At 40.6% G+C, this 20,920-nt stretch overlaps 1 protein-coding gene across 1 annotated transcript in view; it reads right to left on the bottom strand.

Moving 5' to 3' along the window:
* Positions 1-3,492: 3,492 nt before the first annotated feature.
* LOC114662488 (endothelin receptor type B-like) overlaps positions 3,493-20,920 on the bottom strand; it is a 46,137-nt gene continuing 28,709 nt past the window's right edge. Inside the window, exons 5-7 of the mRNA XM_028815980.2 lie at positions 9,108-9,241; positions 8,305-8,413; positions 3,493-5,375 (exon numbers count right to left, since the gene is read on the bottom strand). Of these exons, the coding sequence (XP_028671813.2) occupies positions 5,226-5,375; positions 8,305-8,413; positions 9,108-9,241 (393 nt within the window). The 3' untranslated portion in view covers positions 3,493-5,225. The remainder of the gene's footprint in view (positions 5,376-8,304; positions 8,414-9,107; positions 9,242-20,920) is intronic.

Genomic DNA, 20,920 nt, shown 5'->3' with positions numbered 1-20,920 from the left:
TGTCCTCAATATCACAGTCCAAATTGAGTTTCTAACTGTCCCTACGTCTGTGTGGGTTTTCCTCCCACATCCCAGAAGACATGCCGGTTAGGTTAATTGGTGATTCCAAGTTACTATCTTAAGTGAGGTGGTGTGTGTGGGTGTCAGTGGGCCTTTCAGTAGACTGGCACCCAATAATCCTGAATCAGATTAACTAGGTTTCAGAATGTTTGAAATATGTGTTTGCTGAAAACACTTACTGTACGTGGTACTTCTTACTAGATATTTTCATTTAATAAATATTTAATCAATACTGGTTGACAGTATTTTATGTTTGAATACCTAATTTCATTTCATTTAAAATCTGTTTGGCACTAGAGAAATTTTTTGCTATTTTATTTTAACCAGATAAGCATGATGGTGCAGAGTGTAGTGCTGTGGCTGCCTTTGCTTCTCCAGACTAGGTTAGAATCTCAGGTTGGTTACTGGTGTGTTGTGTAGGTTTTCAACAGACATCACAATGACATGCATATGAAGCTGATTGGAACCTCCTAATTGTCCTGGTTTGAGTGAGAGTGCACACATGAATGTGCTCAGTGATACACTGTCCAAAGTTGGCTTCTTCATTAAAGCTGCTGGGCTATGCTCCTTACAGTCATGAACTTGAATGTGACCAAGCAGGTTCAAAACTGGGGAAATCCTATATATTACACAGCAAATAAACAATGACCTAATATAAAGATGACTCCTCAATTGCTGATGCTGTAATTTTTTATATTAAGATATATTTATTACAAAATTGGTTTGATATAAATATATTTGGAGTTTATGACCTCTCATTACATTTTTTATTTATTAAATTTTTTTTGGGGGGGAAATTTAAAAAAACTTCATGCATGGTAGATTAGTAGTTAATATTTTAAAACTTGACAATTCATGTAAAACTTAATCTTCATGATACATGACCTGGCTTCACATGCACAATCCAGAATTGATGGCCACACCAAGCTTAATATGGGCAATCTGGAACAAGCCATGAAGGCACACCCACATTTGCTCATGCCTGGGGCTAATGTAGAATTTCCATCCCTTAGTATAGGTCACAAGGCAAGAACAGTTACTGGGTGCCAGTCCTTCAGAGTGACTTTAGAATTTCTAATTACTCTAACATGTATGTGTTTGGGATATCAAAGGAACCTTGAAGTGCGGAGAAGAAAAACCCACAGACAATGTACAGAATCCACACAAACAGTGCCTTGACTTTGGAATCATGAGACCACTGGAGTCAACACTATGCCATATAATGTAGGGATGTATGTAACCCAGTTTTCTCATACTCCCAAATTCAGTATTATGGAGAGCCGGAAAGCTATCCCAGCAGCACTGGGCACAATGCTGGGGAAAAAAAGCCTGGTCTGAGTGCTAGTCCATCATAAGCATCAACTCTTACACAGTCACACAAGGCCAATTTAGAATCCTCAATCAACTCTACTAGCATATCATCAAAGATGTGAGAAGAAAATCCTCCCCATAGACATGGTGAAAACATACAAATGCCATGTGGACAATGACCTTGGAATTCAAACTCAGGATGCTGGATCTATGTGGGAGTAGCACTAGCCACTTTACCGCTGGGCAGCACTCTGCATAAGTGAGTGTGTGTGTGTTATATAATATATATATATATATATATATATATACATATATATATATATATAACTGAAAAATTACTACCAAGAAGTGAAAATGAGTGTAAATTTATTAAATAATAGCAGGAGTACCCGGCATTGCCTAGGAATCTGTAACTGGTGAATTTACCAAATGAAAGAAACAGAACATAGAAATCGAACAAACATTTTTCTGATTGACATTTTATTGTAATAGGTAATATAAGTGGTCATTTTAGAGGCTTTGGATACAGTATATTTTTTGTGTTGTCCTGGGGTTCCAGAAATGAACAAATTGTGAGGATTTAGAACATGTAAGTAGAGTTGTCCATGTGAAAAGCATGGATTTTCCAAATTGTCTTTAACTTGGGAGTGATTGCCCTTCAGTTTTAGTAATTCACATAGCAAAATCCAAATGAATAGGAAATGTTAGCCTTTTGAAATCAAAGGGTAAATCATTCGGAATCGGCGGAATTCTTTGTATGAAAACATGTTGATGTCTTGAGCAATGTTTGAGACGGCCTTGAAATAGACTTTTTTGTGGCATCGGAAGTGGACTTTCTAATGCCATGTCTTTTTTTTTGGTGGCATGGGTATATTAGCGAAGAGCAGGACAATTATAATGTGTCACATGGTATTACGTACGGAATAAGCACCAGAGTGAGATGAATGTGCGTTATTTACAATACGTCGGAAAGCGAACAAATAGCACCACAAATACGGAAAGCCAGTCACGGGCACTGGGTTGTTCACGTTTTATGTCCATACGGCAGTTCCCCTTCACGCGATGAAAACAGTCAGCTTTCTCATACTTGGACACTTCCGCAATGTCTTGCAATTTTTAAAGAAACATTGGTAAAGAGGGATGCACAGAGACCAAACGTGCTGCTAGATGGCGCCACCATTAAAGTCTGTTGTAGCATGCGGCTATCTTGTCGATGATAAATACGGGGACTTTTTGTGAACGTTGTGTCGGTCAAAAGGTGTCCTATGCTTGACCACAGACATTTTTCCCAGCCAAACATACCCCATGACCTCCTCCTGGTCACAAAGCAGCCTCATGTCCAGTTTGGTGGCGATCGGACGCCCGGTGCAGATTTGTATGGCGGACAAACAAACATAAACTCTGCTTTATATGTTAGATTTGCTGGGATCAATAATCTGATCTGTCAACCAAGAAATTGTTAAGCATACGATCACAGGAAAGGTCCAATATAGTTAGTTAAATAAACCCAAAGGTGTAAATACTGTAACAATTTGCCAGATGGCATTAGCCTACCATTTTAAGACCTACAATGCAGTTTACTGAAATGGAAACTTTCTTCAAGTGGGAAATTCCACAGAATTGTACATTTTTACAGCCAAGTATACATGAAGTTTAATTGCAATATACCTTCTAAATACATCATGCCATACAGTACATACGGTGTATTACCTTAATAAATTGCAAATGGTGCTGATGATAAAGTATGAAGTTTGACACATCTTTTACTGTATTAAATGCTGTTTAAAAATACATATATCAATGTTGTATACCCTTACCAACTAGTTACACCAGGTTGTAGCTTCCCCTGCTTTTGGCTCGTCGCCCCTTATAATGCAGGTAGTGTACATTGTATTTCATTTTTTGTTATATCTACTGCACATTTTTTTTAGTTGCCTAAGAGATTTGTTTCAAAATCTGCTTTTCTTGTTTAAAATGAAACCCTGCACTATCTGGATTTTCCAAATCTGTTTTTTTTTCTGCTTTTAGGGTGGTGGGGGTTGGATTTTTTTATATTTGGGTACAAGGCAATAACCATCTTTGGATGAGATGACAGTCTTTCTCACAAACACACACTGCATCTTATTCACCCCTTGAATGAAAACAGTTTAATAAAACGCTGGCATTTATAAAACATGACCTCCTCTATTTCCCCTGGTTTACCATACAGATTAGGTAGCATGCAGCCATTCAAGGAGTGTGTTGATGTTTCTGTGCCAGGAATCTTAAAACCTGGGCACTGTTTTCCTACCAAATGGTACTTTATCACACCATAATGTGCACACTTTGCTGAATATGCTAGTGATTGGGATTAGGGGAGAGCATTAGCAGAATGGATTAAATGAAAAAATACCAATACTCTTTAACACTAGAATTACCAGAGCCTACGAAAAAACTCGTAGATCCGTCCCACCTTAAATCGTTTCGCACTTCTCCATCAGCGTCTTTTGTCCTGTAAATGTGTGGATAAGCAGCAAGCAGCCTGCTATCACATCCCTCACCCTGCACAGTTTTCTCAGCTCAAGCCTGTTTACCTGCATGTCAGTTGCTTAGAGTTGTATAGAGTGAGAAGTCAAACAAAATGACACCTTATATAAATACTATATTATTTGGAACACTTGCATTTCATGTGTGTTCCGTGTCTACAACGATCTATGTAAACACATTGTTAAAACAGAAACATTTTTCATGTTTTAGTAATAATTGACAAAATATAGATCTAAAGTGTGTAATGTGTGAAGCCTGAATTCCAAATATCAAAGAAACACTTTCATAAAAGGTACAAATATAACAGAACAAGTGCATTTTTATTCAAAAATATAACTGCAGATAAAGAACCCACGTTAGGTGTGACATTGACATGCATTTGCTACGACTGCTTCGGTGGCGCAACGGTATCAACTGTTGACTGGTAATCAAAACTTCATGGGTTTGATCCCGGACAAATCCATTTTGAGAAGTGAGCTGCTCGTATTCTTACTATTTTAGAATAAAAACATACATTTGATTCCAGTCTGTAACAGCCGGTGTAATTTATGAAACTTGTAAAGGTTAGCTTTGTTTTTTTTTGATATTTCGAATTCAGGCTTCACAAATTATACACTTCATGTCTACATTTTGTCAGTTATTACTAAAACATGAAAAATGTTTGTTTTAACGATGTGTTTACATAGATCGTTGTAGACACGGAACACACATAAAATGCATGTATTCCAAATAACAATATAGTATTTATAAAAGGTGTCATTTTGTTTGACTTCTCATTCTATACAACTCTAAGCAACTGACACGCAGGTAAACAGACTTGAGCTGAGAAAACTGTGTGGGGTTGGGGATAGCAGGCTGCTTGCTGCTTATCCACACATTTACAGGATAAAAGACACTGACGGAGAAGTGCGAAGCGATTTAAGGTGGGACGGATCTACGAGTTTTTTCGTAGGCTCTGGTAATTCTAGTGTTAATGGGATACATTCAGTAATGAAGTTTTAAACAATATGCATCTTTGTCCTATCTACAAAGCAGCACAAGTTATGAATTCTAGTCCTGTTGAAATGTCCGCCTTCTGATCCGTTTCCATGTGTATTCATCTGCTGAGTCCTTTGTCAAGTTTTGGTTATTGTAGTTTTATCTCCAGGTTACTGAACGTGTCTTTTTGTGCCATACACCTCAGTGCAGCTTAACTGTCTGAAAGCTGAAGTGCTTTATTTGACATGAAGCAAGCTATTACATGCTTGTCCTGAACCAGCATCGTGTCCTCACTTGCAGAATGGATCCATTGAATCCTCTGTTTCTCAAGCAGTAGTGTTTTATCGTAGTTAAGAAGTGCTGTACTTGTGGCTGGAACGTGAGCTGCTCCTGACCAGTGCGTTTTCTGGGGCTTGACTTTTCCACTGACCTCCAGAGCACTTCTCATCTGTCGGTATAACATTCCTGGGTCGGCTCTGACACCAACAGCACAGACATGACTGCAAAAAACAACATAAATATATTCATTTGGTGTTTGCAACTTTTTTTTTTTTACTTTTGTTTACTTTGCCATTTTCTTTTTAATGTGCTTTATTTACACATGTAATTATCTTGCATTTTGTGGTGCCCACTAGGGAAATGCCTAGAAGTAAACATTCAGTAAAAATAACATTAACTTATTGTGTCCTGGATAATGGACTATAGTTTGTGAGACTCGAGGATTGTGTCTCTGATTATTAGATATGAGCCACATTTTAGCAGTATTCATACAGTAGAGTCCTGCCTCCTTTTCTCTTCATTCTGTACACCTCAGACTATTAATATAACAGCAGATCATGTCACTTGTCACACCAAAAAGCCTCTATGTCCAGTCACTGTTCAAAGAGTGAATATAGTGGCGGTCCACTCTTACATGTACTTGGGGCTCCACATTAACAACTGGTTGGACTGGTCTTGGAACACAGAGAAACCATATAAGAAAGTGATCGAGCAGACTCTTTTCTGTTAGGAGACTGCATTCCTTTAATGTGGGAAGTGACATCCTTCACATCTTCATTAACTCTGTGGTGGCCAGTGCGATTTTGTACACTGTGGTGTGTTGGGCTGGTAACATCATTTCAAGAGAGGCCCACCGAATACCAACAGCAGTATGTCCACATAATGCTTCACTGTGACTGTGAAAGCCAAATCAGAAGTTTTAATTTCCTTCTTTGTTCTGACCAAAACGTGAATATTTATTTATTTACTTATTTGTTTATATTTGTATTTATTTACTTACTATGTAAAGTTCTATCTATAAACAAACATCTACGTGTGGAAGTGTGTGTGTTTGTCCGGCCCGGAAGTGAGAGGTGCAGTCGGGGTAAGGGCTGCACCTCCGAGGAAACAGAAAACTCGCTTAGCTGCTAATAACACAAGCAAGGCCAGCACATCAGCAAAAAAAAATCTATCACTAGATACAATATTCCAGATCAGGCCTCACATGGGTCTTCTCTACTGGTATGTTCTTGGCAGAGCTTATGTAACCCAGAATTGTTTTAGCCTTCTTTGTCACTTCTGTACACTGTCACATTCCATTTCCAACTCTTTCTCGTGTAGTTTTATTCATTTCTAAAGCATAAGGTGATATAGTGCTTGGCATTTCAGTCCAGCATGCTGAGTTCAAATCCTCAGGTGGTGTGGAGTTGGCATACTCTAGGGATTTCTATATCCAGGCACTTCGGTTTTCTCCTATATTTCACAGACTTGGCTGTTCAGATGGATTCACCATGTAGAAGCATCTTGCTTTGGACTGGTGCCCTGTTCAATGATGGACCAACTTTGTACTCAGTGCTGCTGGGGTAGATCTGTGATGTCACCTTGTATTGCGATTAATGGGTAAAGGCATTACAGCTGTAGACAGCTGTGGTTCTCAGACTCGGTCCTGGGCACCGCATGTGTTTGCAGGTTTTTGTTCCAACCAGTTTCACAATCGGTAAGTCATTTTACTTCTAATGATCTCATTTAATTAGCTGGTCTTTTTTTCTTTTCTCTTATTCTGAATTTAGTAGAAACAGAATGTTGTCTGCTATTATTACACATCACAGAAGGAGACCTACACATTACAGGCTTGTGGGGCACCAAATGTTATGCAAAGTAATAAGCATCACTCAGTAATTTAAATTACACAAAAGAAAAATAAGGAAACACTTAAATCACACCATCTTTACTGAATAATACTGTGTAATTTGTTGAGAACAAAGTGATTTAACTACAGTCAATGGAAAACCATTGAGGGCTGGATTCAACATCACACCGGAAGTCAAAGTCAAAAACTGAAATCACAGGCTCATCCAATTTGTGTGAATTTCATCACGGCAACTGATAATGTGACTCAGCAATGTTTATGGCCCCCACGCGCCTGTATGCACTCCCGATAACGTCTGGGTATGCTCCTGATGAGATGGTGGATGGATATACTCCCAGACCTGTATCAGGGTATCAGCAAGATCCTGGACAGTCTGTGGCACTTCTTGGCAGTGTCGGATGTATCAATACATAACGTCCATAAGGTTCTCGTTTGGATTCAGGTTTGGGGAACGTGTGGGCCAGTCAATGGCATCAATGCCTTCATCTTCCAGGAACTGCTTGCACACTCGGGCCACATGAGGCCAAGCATTATTCTCCAACAGGAGAAACCCTGGGCCAACTGCACCAGCATAGGGTCTGACAATGGCTCTGAGGATTTCATCCCGGTACCTAACAGACGTTACCACATACCCAGATGTTATTGGGAGTGCATACAGGCGCGTGGGGGCATTCCGGGTACTGTAGCCTAGCACATGGAGGCTCTGTGTGACCCTCCAAGCATATGCCTCCCCAGACCATCACTGACCATTGTTTGACTGATTTTTTGTTATTTGAACAGTGCATGAACTTGCAATTCTTATTAGTCATTAGCAAAAGAGGGACAGACATTATTAGTTAGGTACATTAATGTTAACGTTATAGGAACATGATTATATTGGCCAATGTGAATTTCCATGCCAAAAATGCCACTGGTATGTGGAAAATAACATGAAAATAACTCGCAGCCTGTAGCACTTGATACCGAATCATGTGGGTTTATATATGATGTACTATACCTGTGACAGCCTTTCCTTGTAATCCATGAGACTTACTTATTTCATGTTTGGGAACATACACATTTTACATATTTTTGATGATGGTCTGACACACATCTCACAGTTTGTACACTTTTTGTGTTGGGTGATTGTCTTCATCATAGTCATCATTATTAGTGAAATGCAGGTACTGTATGTAATGAGTAAAAAACAACACTCACTCCTAATTTCTCTTAAAATGAGTGTCTGCAACAACAAGTGCTTGGACCACAGCCATCTCTGGACTGGCTAATTTATATAAAGTTGGTATCAATGAGTCTCTCACCTGAAAACAGTTTTTAAATTTTTGGCTGACAAAGTACAGTGCCACGGGATTGATGCAAGAGTTCAGTGAAGCCATGTTTATCCCGGTGTAGTCCATCACCAGCAGAAAACTGTTAAAATCAAAATAACAGATCTTACAAAAAAGGTAGACAATCTGTTTTTATACAAATAAATGTTTAACAACATTTGGTAATGTTATTGATTATTTTTTCATATGTCTCCATATCCATTTATTGTTGTGTAGTTATAAGTGAATGATGGAGGTTTGGAATACGTGTTCAAAGGCGGTGTAAGCTGCTTAACAACTGACAAATGTTTTAATATTCTTAGTGTTTCACATGCTAAAATACCGCCAAGCATGTAGCACGCTTTGAAATATGACATTATCTGCATTCTTGTACTAAGACAAAGAAAGTTGAAAAAAGAAAAAAAAATTACATGATTTATTTAAAAGTGTGTTTTAAAAAAAAGTAAAATGTCAAAAGGCATGTCTTTAAAAATGTAAATACAGTAAGTTTGGGTTCTGATTCTGGTTCTACTGCTGCATTTCATTAGCCTAGAATAAAATACCAATAGCAGAAATGCATTTTACTGCTGAGGGTCCGTTACTGTCCTTTAGTATGGCGTTGTCCTGAAATGGTACTGGAGCAGGCTGTTCATGTTACACCATCAGTACGTTTTGGACAATACTAGTAGCAGGCTTACTAAACCACTTTGCTTCTTTTTTCTTTTTGAAATCATTGATACTTGCATCTGTCTCTTTCACACAGAAAAAAAAATGCAGATAAAAACCCCAAAACATACCTTAACAGTTCACAGCGATTGGGGTCCGTTTCATCATAGATGTTTTTTTTCAATAATCGGCTGAGGTGTAATGGGAGCCAACAGAGGGCAAAGATCACCACCAAGCAAAAAACAGTTTTTGCCACCTCTCGTCGCTAAAGGAAACACAGAAATGTCAATTATGCCTAACAAAGATGTAAATGAAAATCTCAATGTTATAATACATGGATGCAATCAGCTTTCCTCTGCTCACTCCAAGCAAGTTTCATTTGGCAAGTGTTTTATCAATATATATAAAAGTCTATGTGTATGTGTGTGTGTATGTATATATGTATGTTCCAGCATCACTTCCGGACGGCTGGAGCGATTTTCATGAAACTTGGTACACATGTTTCTCATTGGTCGACTAAAAATACTGTGGGGTGAAATCAATCCTAACCCACCCCCATCTGGGCGCTCATGTATGCATGTTATCATCCAGCTGACACTCGGAACGACCACCAGAGGGCAAACTGGAGGTGATTGCCAGCATTCTTTATGTTTGAGCAGCACCGTGCCCCTGTTGCTTTTGAAATTAAATAGAGTTGGCTGGGGTCAACTGTATGATAACATACATACAGGCACAATAGTGAGTCTTCATTGTTTGTTAATTTATTTTTATTTTTAAAGTTGTGCTTTTTTTTTTTTTTTAAATTGTATTTTTCTCAAACAATTAAAAAAAACACTTTTTTTTCCTCCCAAATTTCAGCTACTGTTTTATAATTGCTAGAATATGTAGCTGAACATGCCTAGAGAGAAATAACAGAAGATTAGCAGCAATTTTATATTGGTAATGAACATGAAATTTAAAACCAATGTTCATGTTACTCATTCATTCTGTTTTCTTTATTTGTGCATTGACAAATAAGCCACTTATTTTTGCGGTCAAGTTTAAATGAGCTAAGTCTAATAAATACAAATAAAGAGGAGAATAATTCAAATGAAAACAAAACATACTGTAATATTTATATAATGATCACTTAGCTACATTGCAGCATTGGTAGGAAACACCAGCAGACACCAGTGTCTTATTTAAAGTGTACTTCACCGCTGCCCCTTTGACTTGGCTCCAAAATAAACAAGTCTACTGTCAACCCGTCTGCCTCTTCCCTACTCTTTTACTTTTTTCCCTGTTCCTTCCTTGTCACTGTCTGCTCTCCTATTCCCTCTGGTCTAAATTACTCTTCCCTTTTGGCACCAATACACTGGCATTTGTCTCCTTCCTGGAAGTGATGATTAAGTGTTTGCTTCATTTTCTTGAACTATTTATCATATAAAAACGTCAATGCATGGAAGTGTGTGTGTCTGTCTGGCCCGGAAGTGATAGGTGCAGTCGGGGTAAGGGAAAAACAGAAACTCACTTAGCCGCTAATAACACAAGCGAGGCCAGCACATCAGCAAAACGAAACCTCAGAAGAAAGACAAAGTCACTTAGTCGCTAACAGTGGAAAAGCGGTATCCCTTTTACTTTTCCTCCCACCGCTAATACACAAGTGAGGTGAGCACGTTGGCAAAACAAATTCTCCTAGGAGAGAAATACCCAGAGTAGTTCCTTTCAATTACCTGATGTTTTGTCTTTGTAGTTTAATGTATTGCTCTACTTTCCCCTTTTGTATTATTAATATGTAGCCTTTGTCAGAATGCCTCAAATCTCACAGACTTACCACTGTTTATAAGGTATTGTAGCATATAACTTCTCCCCACCTTCCCTTCTACATTCATAACCTCAGGCAATTAGGTGTAGTAAAAGACAAGCAAGAGTTAAGTTACACTTTAATATTCATAAATAATAACAATATGCAAATAGTGACGTGTAGTTTCAGGTTGGCACACAGACTTGTTAGTTACTTAAAATGTCTCTAGTTAAGGCATCATTTTGTGGACAGCTTGCTTCAGAACAGGCCGTGTGCCTGTCTCAGTATGTCTGCCGAGCTGTGCTCTTCATTGTGTTGTCCTTTTCAGTTCATGGTTTGAGATGGTCTTTCATCAGTTTGGTAAGAGAGAAAGAGTGAGGTAAAGCAAGCAAATTTTATAGGTTTTTTGTCCAACCCCTAGAGCCAATAGGACGTTGTGGTACTTAAAGGCTTTTGATACAAGACAGTTCCAAACAGCCATACTTCAGAACAATGAGGGGAACAGAAAACCTTCACACCTGCCCTCCAAACCATACGTTAAGGTAAGGCTTGGCAGTTAGGCAGCTTGGCTTTCCTGTGGGGGTTGACTGGAAGTCCTGCAGAGAATCACTTACCAAACTTGTTTTAGGCACTTCCCCCAACCCTGTCGTAAAAATCACTTTCCAGACTTAGTTCTGGGGGGAACATGAATGCTTCTCACTAATGTAACACTAACATTACATTGCTTTGCCTAAGTTACAAATAAAGACATACAAAATATTTATCAACTTATATGCAAAATTTCACATCACAACACCTGACATCTGTACATTTTTTTTCCTGACAATATACTATTTTTTCTGATTATATATATATATATTGTAGCAGATAAGCGTGTTGTCCACCTCTCGAAACCTCAGGTACCACTCTCCCAGCTCAGCTCAGTGTTCTGGGCTTCCCAGAGTTCTTTTATAGCCCCTGACCCGGAAGTGGCTCCAAGCCAAACCCACAAGTCCGTTTTCCTTCCGGGTCAGGGCAAAGTCCTTTTCTTCATCCCGGGAGCACATCGCTTCTTCCAGTCACGTGACTGGGATGCACTCCCGGGTTAAAGGGCATGCCAGAGCCCACTAGCCCCCCTACAGCGACTCCTGGCGGCCCCCAAGGTATCCAGCAGGGCTGTGTCAAAACACTACAAAGTCCATAAGGCCCTGCTGGAACTCGGGGCACAAATATGCTGTCCGGAGGGCTCCTCCTAGCGGCCTGGGGGTGATGACCGGAGTCCATAGCCGGTCGTCTGTCACAGTCCCTCCCCCTTAGCGACGACCAGTGGGGCGGAACGTTGATTCCCACGAGGGACGTCTTCCTCCAGGAGAACGCTTTATCCGGACCGTGGCTCTGTTGTCGAGACCCCCCGGCGAACCTTGGGGGAACGGTGTATCTGCTGTTCCACCACTCCCCTGTCCTCCGGGGACAACTACGTCTGATACCGCTGCTCCGGTTCTAACGGACAATTACCCGACCACTCCGTCATCGTGCCACATTCAACTGTCGGGCACACCGCGCTTTGGCAACCGCAACTTATTAAACGCGGTGCCGATTCACACTGCGTCCCCTTATTATATACGGTACAGAGGGCACCTACCTGCACCGCCGCATTAATCGAGGCCGGGGCTTCACGGCCTAACCGCCGAAGGTATTCCTGCAATCCCCTCAACGGCATTTCGGCTGCAGCTCCCAGCTCTTCGACACGCTCCTTCACCTCCTGTAGTCCCTGGAAGAAAGCGTAAAGGGGCGCGAGACATTTCTCGAGCTCCTGCAAGTTTGTAAAGTTATTTATTTCGGCCGGCAGTAAGGCCACTTCCTTATTTAGGTCACCTGCCGACCGGGAACCAATGAGCACGTCCACTCCTGGCACGTGCTCTGCTGATGAGCGCAAGGGCTCCTGGGATATGGAGTCTTCTGAGGGACGGGTGGCTACAACAAGCCGACTGGGATCTGCCTCTTTCACTTTAGCGGCAGATCCTTCAGTCACATTCCGTCTCTCTTTCTTTTTATTTAATGATGGCGCTGCTTCGCTCGCCGCCCCCTTCCCCTTCAGGGAGCCCAGACTTGTCAGGGAAGCACTGACCTCACCGAAGGCTTGTAACTGACCTTCCTCCCGGTTGCCATCGCGCGAGGTCACGTGAACTGTGTCAGCGTATGGGCTGCTCCTCTGCCGACTCCTAGAACTGGTCGCCGTCTTGTTTTCGCGGCCATCTTGCCTAGGGGTGAGGCGGGCGTGCTCTTTGTCCGCTTCGTGCAGACAAGCCTCTGCAAACAGAGAAAAAGAAGCTCCCGGCGGTGCGTGTGCATTCCCAGCACTTACCTCGGAACGTAGGCGGTCTTTCTCCAACTCCCTGTCATAGTCCTCGGGAGTTGCCATGCGGCAACGTTCCGGCTGCTGCCCCGCTCGGGTTTGCTCTGCTTTGAGCTGCGCCCGGTCCTCCTCACTGCCGGTCAGGTAAGACCATAGCGTCTCCAGCCCGTCTGGGACCGAAGTCTTCTGGCTAACTCCAGCCTTCTTCCCAGTCTTCTTCCCCATACTCGCCTGCTGTAGAGGACGGCTCTCAGCTGCAGCGCTCTTGGTCGCGGGTGGAGTTTTCACCTCCGCGGTTACTAGAGGGACCTTCGTAGGGTTCTCTGCCACAACGAATTGAATTATTGATGCAGATCCTCTGCCAACAGACGGCCAGAGACTCCTGCCGACTACGCCAGTGTAGCAGATAAGCGTGTTGTCCACCTCTCGAAACCTCAGGTACCACTCTCCCAGCTCAGCTCAGTGTTCTGGGCTTCCCAGAGTTCTTTTATAGCCCCTGACCCGGAAGTGGCTCCAAGCCAAACCCACAAGTCCCTTTTCCTTCCGGGTCAGGGCAAAGTCCTTTTCTTCATCCCGGGAGCACATCGCTTCTTCCAGTCACGTGACTGGGATGCACTCCCGGGTTAAAGGGCATGCCAGAGCCCACTAGCCCCCCTACAGCGACTCCTGGCGGCCCCCAAGGTATCCAGCAGGGCTGTGTCAAAACACTACAAAGTCCATAAGGCCCTGCTGGAACTCGGGGCACAAATATGCTGTCCGGAGGGCTCCTCCTAGCGGCCTGGGGGTGATGACCGGAGTCCATAGCCGGTCGTCTGTCACAATATATATATATATATATATATATATATATATATATATATATATATATATATATATACACATACATACACTGGAACCTCGGTTTGCGAGCATAATTCGTTCCGGTAACGTGCTCGTAGTCCAAAGCACTCGTATATCAAAGTGAATTTCCCCATAAGAAATAATGGAAACTCAAATGATTTGTTCCACAACCCAAAACTATTCATAAAAACGATTAATACAAAATATAAAGTAAAAATACATAAATCAAATTAACCTGCACTTTACCTTTGAAAAGAATCATGGCTGGTGTGAGTGAGTTTCTAAACTCTTGTGGGATTGCACCCAACGGGAAGACACGCGGAAGAGCGTCCCAAAGCAATCGCAGTCTCTCAGCGCTGTAGCAGTTTGCCGTAAAAGTGAATCCGAAAAGATCATGGACATGCTATAAGCGCCTGCCGTCGATGGGTGATACAAGGAACATTATAAATGTGCAGGGCCCTGCCTGACTGATGTGTCTGTGTATAAATAACCACGCTGTTGCTGTTTCAGGCTGAATAAAGCTGATGTTGCTAAAGTACTGAGACTCAGCTTCGTGTTTTTGGGTGCAAGACGGGGACTCGCACGTCACAGCACACACATGCGTGCGCAAGTGCACACACACACATACACGAGCACACATGCACACACACGAGCACACATGCACACACACACACGAGTGCGTGCGTGCACACACACATACACACACACACGCGCGCGCGCACACAGTCACAATGCTAATGCTGTAATAAACAGTATACGCTCGTACGGATGTTGACTATATGAGTGAGGCACGCTGACTCAGACGGAGAATAGGAGATGATTGCCCACAATCCTGCAGCGAGAGAGAGAGAAGAACCATCAGCTCAGTTGTGATCACATGACGCTCAGCAGACAAAGCATATACATACTACTCGTACTGCAAGACCTTGCTTGTTTATCAAAATTTATTAAAAATTTTTGCTCGTCTTGCAAAACACTCGTAAACCAAGTTACTCGCAAACCAAGGTTCCACTGTATGTATATATATAATATATAGTTATCCCTTGTGATTTGCAAAGGTTAGAGACGTAAGACCCCAGTTAATACATTTTGGGCCCAGTTGTGAAGTGAAGGGTGTTATGTGTGAATTATATTTTATTTATATATAATATATATACAGTATATATACAATATATAGGTGCATAGGCTGATCTCCTCACAGGCTTGATCGAGGTATATGATAACCCCCAAGGATAAGAGGTGGCACTTTCCCTAACATTCTCTTCTCCTTTAACAACAAGAAACCGTAGGAAGTATTTTAGAATAGAGAATCTTTTATCTGTGGCACCTCTGCATGAGAACCACCTTTTTCCACCCTGTTGAACATATGCAGCTTGTAATGCCTGGAAAACATTCGGGATTAAATCACTTAGAGATCTGTACATAGACGACGTCTTTGCATCCTACGAACAATTACACTCCAAATTTAACTTTCCAGCAACACATTTCTTTCACTACCTCCAAATTAGAAACTTTGTTAAACAGAATCTGCCCAATTTTCCTCACCTCCCACCTACCTTGATGCCGGAAAAAATATTGCTCAGTTTTGAGGACTCGGACAGAATTTCCGTAATATATTAAACTATTTTACAGTCCCTCCCTTTCAAAGATCCATGGGAAAAGGATCTCTTACTTAACATTTCAGAAAAGGAGTAGAAGGTAGCAATGCACAGAATTCACTCGAGCTGAATATGCGCAAAGCATAGAAGTATTCAACTCAAAAATATATATCAAGCGCATCTCTCTCATTTAAAATTGTCCAAAATGTTTCCAGGGAAAGATCCTACCTGCGAACGCTGCAGTCAAGTTCCAGCCTCACTGGGCCACATGTTTTGGGCCTGCTCCAAATTAACATCATTCTGGACCAAAATCTTTAAATGCCTATCAGACAGCCTTGGTGTCACAATCCCTCCTAATCCCCTACCAGATGTGTTTGGTGTACTCCCAGATGGGCTTAAAGTGGAGAAGTACAAACAAACTGTGATCGCCTTTACTGCATTATTGGCATGTAGACTTATCTTGCTCAACTATAAGAATCCTAACTCACCTATTCTAAGTCAGTGGGTAACTGATGTTATATAGTACAGTGATCCCTCGCTATATCGCGCTTTGCCTTTCGCAGCTTCACTCTATCGCGGATTTTATATGTAAGCATATTTAAATATATATCGCGGATTTTTTGCTGGTTCGCGGATTTCTGAGGACAATGGATCTTTTAATTTCTGGTACATGCTTCCTCAGTTGGTTTGCCCAGTTGATTTCATACAAGGGACGCTATTGGCAGATGGCTGAGAAGCTACCCAGCTTACTTTTCTCTGTCTCTCTTGCGCTGACTTTCTCTGATCCTGACGTAGGGGGTGTGAGCAGGGGGGCTGTTCGCACACCTAGATGATACGGACGCTCGTGTAAAAATGCTGAAAGATTATCTTCACGTTGCTACCTTCTGTGTGCAGCTGCTTCGTGAAGTGACATGCTGCACGGTGCTTCACATACTTAAAAGCTCAAAGGGCACGTATTGATTTTTCAGTTTGTTTTTCTGTCTCTCTCTCTCCGTGCCTGCTCCTGACGGAGGGGGTGTGAGCTGCCGCCTTCAACAGGTTTGTACCGGCGGTGCTTCGCATACTTAAAAGCCAAACAGCCCTATTGATTTTTGACTGCTTGCTTTGTTTGTTCTCTCTCTCTCTCTCTCTCTCTCTCTCTCTCTCTCTCTCTCTCTCTCTCTCTCGACGCGCACTCCTTTGAAAAGGAAGATATGTTTGCATTCTTTTAATTGTGAGACAGAACTGTCATCTCTGTCTTGTCATGGAGCACAGTTTAAACTTTTGAAAAAGAGACAAATGTTTGTTTGCAGTGTTTGAATAACGTTCCTGTCTCTCTACAACCTGCTGTGTTTCTGCGCAAATCTGTGACCCAAGCATGACAATATAAAAATAACCATATAAACATATGGTTTCTACTTCGTGGATTTTCTTATTTCGCGGGTGGCTCTGGAACGCAACCCCCGCGATGGAGGAGGGATTACTGTATTTGAAACTGGAAAAAAATCAAAGTCGCTCTTAGAGGATCTGTGCAGAACTTTTTCAGAACCGGGCAGGATCTAATCAATAACATTTTAGAATAAGCTTTTAAAGCACTGAGGATTTCTCCTCTTATCATTATTCACTTATTAATTAAATCTATTTACTTATTTTTACTAGCTTTAAGTTTTACTCTGCTGACTTAGCTCTCTTTCTCAGGGGTGGGGGTTGATTTACTTTATGTTTGTAGAAATTGATTTATTTGTATGGAGTGATGTGTGATTTTAATAAAATCAATAAAATCTATATATATAAAAATGGAATGGGTGGGTCGTCGGGTGGGCCTTTTTTTCATTCCGGCGTTTTTTCGACGTTTTGAAAATGTAGAATGATTATTTGATTTTTTTGTTTTTATTTGATCGTGTCTATGTAGCCGCCGTCGTAATAAAGTATCGCTAAAATCGTCATTTATCGTAATTTATTTTTGACGTATAACGTCGCCGTCGTCGAGGTCAGTGATACCAGTGCAAAAAATCTGCTTACGGTTGAAAGACACGCCCTACTCACTGGACAGTTAAAAACACCAATCAAACTAACGATGACATCAAGTATTACCCAATCAAAAGTAGGAAAGGAGGCATCTTCATAAAATGCGTGTGGGATGATTTGCATGAGACGCTGCTTTAAAAAAAAAATTATAAAAAAAATACGGGATAAATCCCATCCAGTATTGATTCAAAACGGGACGCGCAATTTCATTCTCAAACGCGGCACGATTCCGTATTTTAAAGGACGGGTGGCAACCCTACAGTGCCAGGTAACCACCCATACAATCACATTGTGATTCAGACTAGGAATGCAATGAATGTAATTACCTCGATCTACATACAAGGCGAAAGTCTTGCAACATTCAAAGATGATGGTTTGGGATAATTAGTACTTATTAAGTACAACATTGAACATAAAAGAGCTTATGAAGCCTTGAACCGAAAAAAGCAAGATCTCAGAGATTGTAAAAAAAAAAAAAAGGAGGTAATGTCGTTTTACTCGCTGTACATTTTACTCAAACATTACCAGTTATTCCACGAGGGAGACCAGCAGATGAACTCAACGCGTGTTTAAAATCCACGCTTCTCCCACGGTCGGTTATATGTCGCGTGTTCTCGGGTAGGTACACCAAAAAATGTATACATTTAAGCATGTAATGGGCAAAGAAAAAATGAGGTATACCCGAAGGCACTGCAGTAGTACTCAATGTAACTTTACTTCTTAAATGTTAATGTTTTACTGTTTAATAATTTATACGCTTCTTATATGTTGTTCAAATTCTTTTATCAAAATACCACTGACAGCGCAATGCACGATAACATGGAGTGAATACACCATACGCATCCGCCCACGGCTGCCCTGCTGTGCGCAGATAGGACTTGATTGTACAATAAAATAAAATAAAGATAAAAAGACTAAAACAATCATCACCCATAAAGCGGATAGTAGACGTGACGTACTATATGTGTACCACATTTCAAGTGTATAGGTGCAACGGTTTGCGAGCTACAGGTCATTTAAAATCCTGGACAGACACACAAATTGCCACGGTAGCAAATTACAGAAGAAGATTTTACTGTTTAATAATTTACGAGCTGTATATACCCGGCGTTGCCCGGGGCAGAAGTAACCTAATCGGTCAAACACTTACATATATACCAAAGTAAACCTAATCGGTCAAACAGTTACATATATAAAAAAACCGAACCTAATCGGACAAACAGCTTCATATATACAGAAGCGAACCTAATCGGACAAACAGCTAATCTATATACATAAGCAAACCTAATTGGTCAAACACTTACATAAATACAAAAGCAAACCTAATCGATCAAACAGCTTCATATATACGGAAGCGAACCTAATTGGTCAAACAGTTATGCATGTGCAGAATGATTTTACAAACATTATGCGTGTTAACAATCATGAAAAAGAAAAGATTGAGGAACTGTTCTTCTATATGTGATGAAGCCACTAATAAGACAGATTTTTTTCAGGACCCAGCTGTTTCATAACTAAACTACTGCCACCCCAAAGTAATGCCTAATAGTGGTTTTTCGGGTAGCTGTGGAATAAAAAGGGTGTTTTTTAGTCAGTAAGAATCTAACACTACCCTTCAGTACGGGCTGAAGGGTGCCTATGTAAGGTTTTACATCCTTCCCGTATGGAAAAAAAAACATACTAAACTTTTTTTTCATCATTACAGATAATCTCAGTCAAATGGAAGTACGCATTCTCAATTTATTTTTATGTAATTTTTACTTTTTCACAAAGCCATCCCATTCCAATTTGTATGAATAAACTTTTGCTACAGAGTTAGCAAAAGTTTATTCATGCACATATTTTAATACGGATAATCTATCTCTAATCAAGGTTCTCATTTTCATTCTAATTTAAAATAATAATAGATACTCATTTTTTTCTTCTGTTTTAGAAAAACCAATCTATGCCACCTACGTCTTCGTCAAGTCAGCTTCATCCAGCTTCATCACATATACAAGAAGAGTTCCTCAATCTTTTCTTTTTAATGATTGTTAACACGCATAATCTTTGTAAAATCATTCTGCACATGCATAACTGTTTGACCAATTAGGTTCGCTTCTGTATATATGAAGCTGTTTGATCGATTAGGTTTGCTTTTGTATTTATGTAACTGTTTGACCAATTAGGTTTGCTTATGTATATAGATTAGCTGTTTGTCCGATTAGGTTCGCTTCTGTATATAAGAAGCTGTTTATCCGATTAGGTTCGCTTTTTTTATATATGTAACTGTTTGACCGATTAGGTTTACTTTGGTATATATGTAAGTGTTTGACCGATTAGGTTACTTCTGCCCCGGGCAACGCCGGGTATATACAGCTCGTAAAAAATAAAAAAGTAACCCTGTTTAATTTGACTGTATGGTGCAACAACATGGTCTGATTCCAGCTGCAAAACAATGTGCCTTCCTTGAAGGTTGGTAATCAAATTATGCAATCTTGGTTTTTAGTTACTCATTCATGTCATAAAATTGAAAAAGAAATGGCTAGAGACAAGTTTTTTTTTGAAGCAGCTCACCAAGTAAAATAACATGATGAAAGATGTTTTTCTGTTTTGGTACTGACCCCATTATTCATGAAATATTCTACATTGATTCAATTTATTTTACTCTCTTAAAGAACAAACCATACATTTTTGTTTGTCTTTTATTTGGGTCTATATGGCCGAGGTTCTGAAATATTTTGAGAGGAACTGACCTTTCACCTATAACACGGCTCCTCAATTCCTGTAGATTTCATACACACATATTTTCATACCTGCTTATTCTAGGTTAGGTTTATGGGGGTCCTGAACCTATCTTACTGGGTACAAAGCATTGAGTCAACCTTACACAGTGTCCATCACATGACCCACTCATGCAGTATATACATCCACACTTGCATTAGACTGATTTAGAATTGTCAGTTAACGTAACATGTACATGTTGAGGAAGTGTGGTAGAAAAACCACGTGGCTGTAGGAAAACTTACAGAAAAACTTGCAGACTCCACTCAGACAACTACAGTGTGTGAGATTTGAACCCACAAGGCCGGGTCCATCTCTTTCAGCTGGAACAATCCTAAATCACCTGTTCTTAGTCAGTGGGTAACTGATGTCATATACTGTTTGAAACTGGAAAAAATCAAATTTGCACTTACAGGATCTGTATAAAACCTTTTCAAAACCTGGCAGGATGTGATAAATAACATTTTAGAATAAGCATTTAAATTGAGGAAGCAGGTTCTCTCCCCTCTTTTACTCCGTTTATCTTTATTCATTTATTAATTTATCTATTCACTTATCTTTACAGTATAACATTTTACACTGCTGGCCTAGCTCTCTTTCTCAGGGGAGGGGGCTGAT

Source organism: Erpetoichthys calabaricus, chromosome 12, assembly GCF_900747795.2.
Source record: "Erpetoichthys calabaricus chromosome 12, fErpCal1.3, whole genome shotgun sequence".
In the NCBI taxonomy this organism is placed as follows: domain Eukaryota; kingdom Metazoa; phylum Chordata; class Cladistia; order Polypteriformes; family Polypteridae; genus Erpetoichthys; species Erpetoichthys calabaricus.
Note: the sequence above shows the minus strand (reverse complement) of the source record. Positions and strands in the feature narration are given on the sequence as shown.